Here is a 10,316-nt window from a genome sequence, read left to right as displayed (position 1 = left end):
GCCAACTTTGCAAAAACTTGATTTCGTAGATTATAGTCTTTCTTTTTTATTTTTGTTTTGTTTTCTCTTATGTTAGCCTTGTAACCAATTTTATTTATTTTTTTAAATAAAATACTTTTTTTCCGTAATAAATTAAAGCAGTACTTATTAATATATTGTTATTTGATTTATTTAATATTTGATTTGATATATTTATTAAAATTATAAAAAAAAAAAGATGAATAATATTTTGGATAATAAAATTCCTACTTACATCGAGGATAAAAAAAATAAAATGAAATTCCAACTAACACCATTTGTGAAAAGAAGTGAAGAAAGAAAACATCAACGTTCAATGTTTGTTGTTTGTGAGAGTTCAGTGTCTGATCTTGAGAGAAAATGCATACTTACACATACGATTTTTTTTCCAATGACTAGATTTGTTATCTCATGATAATCTACATATGTTTGTTATGACTATGTGATGTGTCCGAAAGAGCAGGAACAAGAAGCTATGAGATGACGTGGAGACGCGACCTACAATCTCAATTTGGTTGGTGTGTGAATCCTTATAGCAATGACAACATGTAGATGCAAAACAAAATCATATGGAGTTTGGCTTAGGCTCAGTCACTGACATAGGAACAATGTGACACAACAACAACATTATTCGATGGAGAAAATTAGCCTTGGGTGAGACTAACACGACCATTTTCAAGTAACAAAGGTGTTGCAACATATGAATGTGTTTGAGGGGAGAAAACCACGAGTACATAACATCCAAAACAACTTGGTTATTCCAAGGAATTTCAGAACCACAAAAAGCATAAGTGTGTTGTCTAAAAGAGGTGATAATTTGGCATAGAAAACGAGTTTTAACAATGGTGTTCGTATAAGTTGATTGTAAGCAAGTGGTTTAGGACATCTCCAATCAATTTTAAATTAGAAGCTATTCTAAATTATTGTAAATCTTCACTTTCGAGATTACCAAACTTTAAGATAAGTTTTATGAGACAACAAACAAATAATGTGGCCTATTTTATTTACTAGTAAGGACGTTATTGTTTTTTGTTTTTTAATTTAATTTACAAAATATTTTTTAGCAATAAGCAATTCAACTGGCACACATTCCAAGATAAAAGAAATGATTAAAATTCAACCTATATTACCTACCCGTGCACAGCCAATTTATGATTGATGATGATATAAAAGGTGAAAAAGAAAACATAAGAAAAGAAAAGAAAAGAAAAACGGCGATGTGAGTGTTGGAAAATGCATCCATACGCATATGATTTATCACCTTTGATGAACGATATCAGCTACACTACTTACCCATATCCTGAACAAGAAGATGATGATTATAACTATCTCAGTCCACTCGGAAACGACGCCGTTTCTCAAACACCTTCTCCTCTTCCTCTTGGTATGGATTGGAGTCCACCACCACCTAATTGGAACGGTCCCGCCACTCTCTGGCCCCACACCTCTTCTTCTTCTTGGACTTTCTCTTCCACCATTCCTTCTTGGCTTCTTGTTCCTCAATCCTCTCCTTCTTCTTCTTCTTCTGATCCCGTCGTGGTACTAAACTAAACTAATTTTTTCATTTTTCCTTTTTTTTTTTCATTACAATTAATTTGTTATTATCATTATAGTTTTACAGGATTCAAGTTGGTGTTCGATCCCCTCAAGCTATTACCACTACTAGAATCATATTGCGCAGATTCAGCGATTTTCTCCACTTGTTTTCTCAAGTCAGTCAGTTTCAATTCAAATCTACTATCAATTCACTTGCATAAGTGTTTTGTAAGACTGTTTAGGACATTTTATTTATATAAAAAACATAGAATTCATATGCTTTTTCACCTTATTTTCATAATTTCTACAAACACTTATATATAAGCGCTTATCATGGTAAGTGCTTGTGCTATAAGCTGATCCAAACAGGGTCATTATTACTTGTGAGACTATTTGGGAGAACTTATGAAAACAGTTTATGACACGTTCATAAGCTGTTTGTTGCTTATTTCTATAACCTCTCCAAGATAACTTATCAAAACAGCTTATATAGAAAAAGATTAACTTTATTTTATATTTTGTTATAAAAATAGCTTATACGCACGTATGTTGATAAGGGCTTATGCTATATGTTACAAGTTTAGTTGTTTATCCAAACATGTCTTTTATGATACAATATTAAACTGTTATTTTTTATTTTTTTTTGATAAAATTAAACTGTTATTTTTAGATAGTCATTTTTTTTTCTTTCATATTTCTTGTTTTGTATAAGTTTTTTATTTTTTTATTTAGGAGTTTATTCACCTTGTTTTTGTATTTTTTTTTCAGCTGAAAAAGGAATTTCCCATGAAATACCTGCCTTCGCCACCACCGAAAAAGATATTGAGAATTAAAAGTGAAGCTCTTTTGGAAGAGGTACATTACCTCTTTTCATCTTTTGCTTCTTGTAGTGATTGTTTTGTGCTTATTTTTTTAGCTTCATCAGTAACTTCTTTTTTTCTTTTCATTTTTTCAAAGGACTAATGAGAAGCTTGAAACTGACAAATTGTTTTTTTCCCTTCAGCGACGGCGTTTATTAGAGGATTGGATGAAAAAATTGTTATCCGATATTTCTGTATCGAGAAGTGCACCAGCAGCAATTTTTCTTGAGTTAGAAGCTGCTGCCAGAGCATGTATGCTTTCTACATGAACAACAACGTTTCTTCATTTTGCGTCTGAAGAAAGGACTAACAACAGTCCTTTATGATATTCAACATACGTTTAATGTCTTTCTGTTTCTGTTATTTTCAGCATTTCACGATACGAATCAGCCTATTTCAGATGAACAGACGTCTGGTGGTACTACACCATCACATAGGATCCAAGATGATTCACATGGTTATGTTAAAGCTCGAGGTTCATCTGCTGCATCTGTTTCTGGTGATGATACCCCTTCTGAGGTTTCTGAGCTGGGAACACCGAGGCATGAAAAATATGAAAGTTCTGATCATATTGCGGACAGCTTAACATCGGGGCGTGACTTAATTCATCCAACTGAAACAAGTGTTGATCATGCTGCATCCAGCCAAGACTTTACTAATGAGGATAATAGTACAGACAAGGTCGCTGAGAATTCTGGTGATACTATAGCTCTTCGCCTAGATGGAGCCGACTTCACACCAGCTAATGCTCATGTCAAAAGACCGTCAACAGAAAACATTGGAAGTGACTTAACGTCGAGCTCAGCTGTGTCAACTTTGCTTCAGGATGTTTTGCATGACCTTCCTGGGAGCCATGTATCCTCTGGAAACTCAGATTTGTTATTGACTTTTCCATTGGATGAGCGACACAAGTTGAACAGAATTATTAATACCCAGAAGCAGAGACTAGCCACGGCAAAAACGGATGTTGAAGATCTTGTAGCAAGATTGAATCAAGAAATGGCTGCAAGACAATATCTTGTGACAAAGGTATCAAATATGTGTTTAAGATTTTTAGTTATTTCTAAATTCTGAAATACAAGTTTTCATTTGCCTCTCTCTCTCTCTCTCTCTCTCTCTCTCTCTCTCTCTCTGTTTTTTTTTAAATGGCCAATGTTAGTTGTTAATTTTCATTTGCCTCTAACTTTTATTGGCTTCAGTAAATGAAGTTAAGTTAAATCTGCATAAGCTGTATGGTGTTTTTCCTTGGCAAAGTATGATTTTTCAGTTCTTTATACATCAAATTAATGCCATAGATTTAATTATGTACCTGATGTTCGCATTCAATAAATTACCATCAGGAAGCCAAATTTAATAATTGTTAATACCCTGTAGTCTGTATGATGTATCATACAGATACTCATTTGTAGCAGGACTGTACATAAATTCATGAAACTGTCATTTAGTGGTCACAGTATCATTCATGGTATTGGTTCATTTTGGATCAGACTTTCATGGTTCATTATGGATCAAATTTCTAAGTCAGTGCTCAGTTAATGGTAAACAAGTGAATAGTGCGAACTTGTGAAGTTCTTAGGTTGCTCTGCTGTTCTTATATTTGAAGTTCATTGAATAAGTTTGTTGTGTACAGAACTAGCTCAGGCTTTTGGAGGATTATGCATGTTATGAGTAGATCAGTTGAAAATTTTGTTATTGTCCATAGGTATATTAGGTGTTTCAAAATGGTTGTTGTTAGCTACTTAGCTGTTTTTCCATACAAGAAGTTCACAGTATCACATGCGGGATTCAGCTATACATAAGGCTTCTTATCCTGTTTTCTCTGCATTTGACAAAAATGAAAAAATTTAGTTCTGAAAGATTAAGAACTGAATCTGTAATGTTCAAAATATTTTCATTTTAAGGGCTAAATATGGTATTATAGGTAAATATATGCATTTAGTAAAAAAAATGAGATTGTACAAACCATAATATTGTCATATGTTCAAGTTCGAGGAGGAAAGGGTAACTGATGAATGTGTTCAAGGATGCCCCACATTATGAATATGAAATGGTTACTCATTAAAATGTTTTTCTGCAATTGTTAGATAATTACTATCAAGTCCTCTTGCGTGCTGAAACTTATCATTTTCAGCACTGAATTGAGTTTCTGTGTAGATCTTTCACCTTCCAATAATTGATTGTATCTGTTTTTGCAAGAGAGGAGGGTGTTCATTAATAAAAGTATAGTTATCCGCTTCTTCTAATTCATTTGTAGATGTTACTAGTTACTGTTCACAGATATGTTCATTATGTCAAAACAAGTTTAATCTCAATGATGGAAAAGTAAAAGAAGTAATGAAATCTTATTGAAATTTATATGTTCACATGTTCAAATATTATGTTTTACTTGTAGGTCAAAGATTTGGAAGTTGAACTTGAAACAACTCAACTGAACTGCAGAGAAAACATGCAGCAGGCTGTTTTAACCGAAAAGGAAAGGTTTACACAAATGCAGTGGGATATGGAGGAACTTCGGAGGAAGTGCCTCGAGACGGAAATGAAATTGAAGTTTGAAGAGGTCTGTTTGTGCTTAATAAGTTCAATTAACATCTCTTTTCACATTTTGGTGGCCTATAGTGAAAAATTATAATGATTTAGGATGAAAGGTTGCTAGCGGAATCTACAAAAGCATCCGTTGTTCAGGAGAAGCAAATGTTGCAGCAAGAGCTAGATGTGGCTAGAGAACAACTTAAGCATTTGCAGAAACATCATGATGAGTTTGAGATGAAATCAAAGACAGATATGAAGTTGCTAATAAAGGAAGTGAAATCCCTCAGAAGCTCTCAGTTAGAACTAAAGCAACAGCTCAGCGAATTGATGGAGGAAAAAGTAGATGTGGAGGTATGGTCCTTTCTGGTTCTTATATGTTACAACTATGAACTAATAATTTTAGACATTTATCTAAACTAGACTGGGAAAGTAATTTGACTGGTTCCATCTGACTACGTGTTTAAGTTATTTCTAGAATCTTATTTACATGTATTTTTTCACACAAATTGATATTTCTTCTTATTCTTGATCCTTCTACTAAAGGAAAAAATGGTTTAGATTTTCTGTTTTTAGGTGTCCTAAAAATTTGAAAATCCGATTAACTTCATGTTTTTGTTTCACTGTAAATTATTCAGAGAACTCTTCAGAAGGAAAAGGAAAGAATTCAGCTTTCACATGATGCTAATGCAAAGTTGTTGCATGAGTGTGCAATCCTTCAGAAGAGGCTTCAAGAGTGCAGTGTAAATTTTCTTGTTGAAGAGGAAGATAAACTAAATGTTGATACTTCACCATCTGATGCTTTGGATTTGTTAGCAACATCAGATAATCGGATTGGTCTCTTGCTTGCAGAGGTATGAAACTTTTTTGTGCGAAAAATATTTTTCGGGGCACTTGGCGTCAGAATTAGTTTTAATCTTTACTTTCTCGGGACACTTTAAATGTCCGCAAATTTACAAGCTGCCTTTACAATCTATAACGGCCCCTATTCTACTTATTTTAGAACTCCTATTTTGGATATTACACTCTGTTCTTTTAACAATTTATTATTTTCATTGGCATCTGTTTTCACTAGAACCATGCAAAAGGACAGATTTTCCAGAGTAACACAATTGATGTAGGGCTTAGATTCAATTTTGTTGTCCGCATGAATCTATGATAATTTGTGTGTTTCATTAGTCCTGTCAAATTTGAGTTTTTTCATTAAAAAGCCAGACACACTCCAATTTTCCTATGACAAGATTCTGAAATTTCACCTAGCAATTATCATTTGGGTTGTACCATGTTTTACTGCTTGCTGCCCCTTAGCCTTCTATATGGTGTCCTCTTTACTCACAGTTTTTTATATCTGCAAATATATGGGATCAGGCACAGCTCTTGGCACAAGATGTAGAAAATGTTGTGGATGCTGCGGAAGGATATACAACTACAGATGATACTGGGACAACTAATGAAGAATTAAGGAAAATGCTGGCTAATATTTTTGTAGACAATGCCAGTTTAAGGAAACAAGTCAATTCTGTTATCCGCCGTGCTCTCAAATCCGAGGAGAATGAGGAAGATGAAATCCATTTGCAAAAAACTTTTCTAAGCAAGTTCTTAGAGAGATAACATATTCAATACTATGTACTGTATGTACCCGTATGTTACTAGGTTACTTTTTTTTTTTTAGAGCTACTAGGTTGCTTCTGTTAATATTATATTTATGATCGGGTATAGTTAAATTGCCGGAATAGAATTCTGTGCGAATCATAATGTCTCAATCATAAAGCCAATAATCACATTTAGCAAGCAAGCCAACCATGATGTTTGTTTCTTCAAACTGATTATTGTGATTAATATGATTGCTACGTACTGTACCAACTGAGTGTTGCAAACATTGTGATTTAGATAGTTTCTCTTCTCCCCCAAACATTTATTAAAAAAACTAGTGATTTATCCAGACTATACAATTTGGACATGTAAAATAGTGTATTTTGCACGTCCGGAATGTGTAATCAAGACAAATCACATGTTTTGAGAAATCTTGGGGGAGAGGAGAAATCATCTGTGCTTAGTGTGATTGCTGCATAGTACATACTATACATCTTTACTGAAAAGGGTGGAAGCACCTGAATCAAAATCAAACACAAATCCACGTTAAAACCATGACTCAAAGGGTATCATTTCTACGTCTTATACAAGACCTCCCACCAGATTCATTACGATGTGTGAGACTCCAAGTTGGGTTCATGAAGCCCTCCCTGTCTATTGAAATCAATTATTGATACAAATTGAACCTACTCCACCTCAAAACTATGGCTCAAAAGAGAGGATTGTTCAATCCTATATAATCACTCACACCAAGTTCATTATGCTTGCAGCCCTCTTTGCATATGGAAATGTGCAACAAATGGAATATAATCTGGTTAGAAAAATATGGTAATATGTAACTATGGAATTAAAGTTTGAACTGGGTTCAAATAATACATTTTTTATGAAGAATGTTTGAATTTGACTTGGGATTTAAAGAATTATTTGTCATTTTTCTAGAAATTTAATCTAGAAATTTAATGGATATATTGCGGGGAAAGAGTATGATTCCAACTCAAATTAGGGATTTTGAAAATGAAATACGGTCACATCATCAATATTTTGACATGTGTCATAGACGCCACATATTGTTGTTAAATATCAACTCCGACTGTTAAATATCAATCAACTCCGCTCCCGCTTAACAGAAGGAAGAATTTGTATAACTTTGCAAAAATAAATGACTAACAAATCTTGATTAAAAGATAAAAGGATAAAAAGTACATTTTAGCCTATGTAATTTTTTTAGACATGTAAACTCATATCATTTCATTAATAATAACATCATTAATACAAATTGGAATAATATCAAAAGTTTGAATATTAGTTGTATATGTAGTCACCGTAGCCATCTTGTGAATATGAGTAAGAATAGGTCAAATCAATCAATATGAACCTACGACCTAGGTTATGTCAAACCAATGTTAGACTGCAATTTTTTTCTTTAAATAGAGAAGACTATGGTTTTTCTTTCTTTTTTAGCTCAAAATGTCATACTATATGTTATTAAAAAAAGTTTTTAGTCCTATCAGACGAACCTAATTAAATAAAAACTTGATGCACAAGTGAGACAAATGTTGCATAAGTTAGTTTCCACAATTTGATCAATAAATCTCACCATTAGATCAAATTAAATAGATGTAACTTGTTGATTTTTTTTTGAGGGAAATGTAACTTGTTAATTAAAGACATTTATGTATGCTTCATACCATTAATAAACCCTACCACTTTCAAAGAATATATATGACAAACCCTAGTTTGTCGTTTTGTCCCGGCACAAAATACAGTTGCTCCAACTGCTAACATCAACGGTTTTTCTCTCCACCGATCACTTTAATTCTTTAATTTTTCTAAATTGATTCTGATTTCGAATTTCAATTCTGAAGAGAGTGGTGAATCAACGGTGGATCAATTCAACTACTCTCTTGTATTTTTTTTCTTTTCATGAATGAATGATTCATCGCATCTTGCTTTCTATTTGCCTATTTCTTTTGGTTTTTTTGCTTCATATCTGTTAAAGTAAAAATAAAAAACACCTATGTTATCTGTTTGTTCATTTATTTATTTATTTGTTAGAGAAAGGCATGGAGAACTTGATGGAGTTGCAGATGAATGATTTGAATCAGAACGTAAATGTGATGACCGATGAACAAGTCGAAACTCTCCGAAAACAAATTGCAGTTTATGCTGTCATCTCTGAACAACTCCTTCAAATGCATAAAAACCAAAATCGCACTAGTAAGTTTAGGGTTATAGCGTCTCAGGTTCGGTTCTCTCTGGTGTCAATTTAGGTGGGTTAATTTAGCTTCTTCAAAACAAAACAAAAAAGTTAAGGGTTATAGTATCACATCACTCTCTCACTACATCATGATCACATTTAATTAGGTCATACTCCAGATTGTTATTTTATTCAGTTATAGAATACCTAAATTCAGTTACACTTTCTTTTTATCGGACTAGATATGAATTCAAGGCATCGTTGGGCACCAACACCTGTACAACTTCAAACTATGGAGCGAATATTTGAAGCTGAGACGGAGTCTCCAAGCAAGGAAAAGATAAAGGAGATTGTTGTTGATTTAGCCAAGCACGGACAAATTTCGGAGACCAATGTATATAATTGGTTTCAGAACAGACGTGCTAGGTACAAGAGAAAGCATCGGAGTAGGGTTAATGTTGAATCAGAAGTGGAGACCGAGGTTGATTCTGATGATAAGAAGATCGATGAGTTTTGTGCGTCTCAACTGGCTTTTGATGGTATGCTATCCAACTAAAGAGTAGCTTATATTGTTCCTTCTTCCGTTACATGTTTCTATGTTTTTTTGTATGTTTCTATTTTTTTTGTATGTTTCTATGTTTTTATGTGAGATTAGTATTTTAAGAATGTAGGGATTTGCAATTTTTTTTTCTTGAGGGGTTGAATGAAGGGATTTGCAAGTTAATAGTCCCTCTAAGGTAAGCTTAATTATGCCTTGCTCAAAGTTGACTTCAAAAAGAAGTTGAATTGAGCAAAACATCATTTTAGTCCCTTGATGTGTTAGACAGTGTCACTATAATATATCAAAATATACTGAAATGACACAAACATTCATAGTATTACTTTTGTTAGTAATATCTTTGACTAAATTAACTAATGGAAGAGACATTCTAGGATCAAGCTAACTAACAAAAGGTACGCTCGAGGGTCAAAACACATTAAAGAAAGACACATTCAGAGGTATTTTTTAAAAAATTGATACATTAAAAAAGACTATTTTGACACATTCTAGGACTAAAATTATTATTTACTCAACTGAGTATTTTTTATAATATTATTATGTAATTGAGTCCTTTTTATATAATATTATTATGTTACCTTGACGTATTGCTCAAGCTTAATGAGCCAGTGTGGAGTCTTGTAATTTAATTTGGTACAATTTAGATTAGTTTCTTATTTATTAGAACTTGTCAATTAAAAAATATTCATGGTTTTAACTTCCAATTTTTTTTATTTTATAAATTTTTAAATATTCCATGGAAAATTAAAAATGAGTGAGCTTATGAAAATATTGAGATGTTACAAGAAGCTACTATTTTTTACAAAAAATAAAAATAAAAAATCCATGTATTGCAAGAATTTTTTAGCATTTGGATCACTGTGTTTGTATTATGAGTGGTTTGTTAACTTTTTAGATTGTATTTTGAGATAGATTTTTCGCTCTTGCAATTACGAGGTGTACTTTGATTTGTTTCCTCTCTTCTTTTGGTTGAGTTGAGTATTATTTATACTTCATTGTATTGGTGAGTTTAGTACCACTTGTACTT

General features: G+C 32.8%; 1 protein-coding gene and 1 pseudogene across 1 annotated transcript; both read left to right on the top strand.

Annotated features, from left to right (window-relative positions):
* Window positions 1-1,169: 1,169 nt before the first annotated feature.
* Window positions 1,170-6,803, top strand: LOC146951494 (Phox (PX) domain-containing protein). Its single transcript, XM_085747475.1, has 9 exons — window positions 1,170-1,557; window positions 1,632-1,730; window positions 2,323-2,409; window positions 2,558-2,666; window positions 2,785-3,443; window positions 4,807-4,971; window positions 5,052-5,294; window positions 5,579-5,794; window positions 6,309-6,803. Exons 1-9 carry the CDS (start codon window positions 1,252-1,254, stop codon window positions 6,549-6,551), a joined length of 2,127 nt encoding a protein of 708 aa, XP_085603601.1. The 5' UTR covers window positions 1,170-1,251; the 3' UTR covers window positions 6,552-6,803.
* Window positions 6,804-8,603: 1,800 nt separating this feature from the next.
* Window positions 8,604-9,604, top strand: LOC146951493 (WUSCHEL-related homeobox 13 pseudogene; annotated as a pseudogene).
* The last annotated feature ends 712 nt before the right edge of the window (window positions 9,605-10,316 follow it).

Source organism: Medicago sativa, chromosome 2, assembly GCF_051527215.1.
Source record: "Medicago sativa cultivar Bolivia chromosome 2, Bolivia_mono, whole genome shotgun sequence".
Lineage (NCBI taxonomy): Eukaryota > Viridiplantae > Streptophyta > Magnoliopsida > Fabales > Fabaceae > Medicago > Medicago sativa.
Note: the sequence above shows the minus strand (reverse complement) of the source record. Positions and strands in the feature narration are given on the sequence as shown.

Bases quoted from the DNA above. Each gene is read 5' to 3' on its own strand.
- LOC146951494 (XM_085747475.1), top strand. From the start codon at position 1,252: ATGCATCCATACGCATATGATTTATCACCTTTGATGAACGATATCAGC. The intron at 4,972-5,051 runs GTCTGTTTGTGC...ATAATGATTTAG, and splicing joins TGAAATTGAAGTTTGAAGAG to GATGAAAGGTTGCTAGCGGA. The intron at 5,795-6,308 runs GTATGAAACTTT...ATATGGGATCAG, and splicing joins TTGGTCTCTTGCTTGCAGAG to GCACAGCTCTTGGCACAAGA.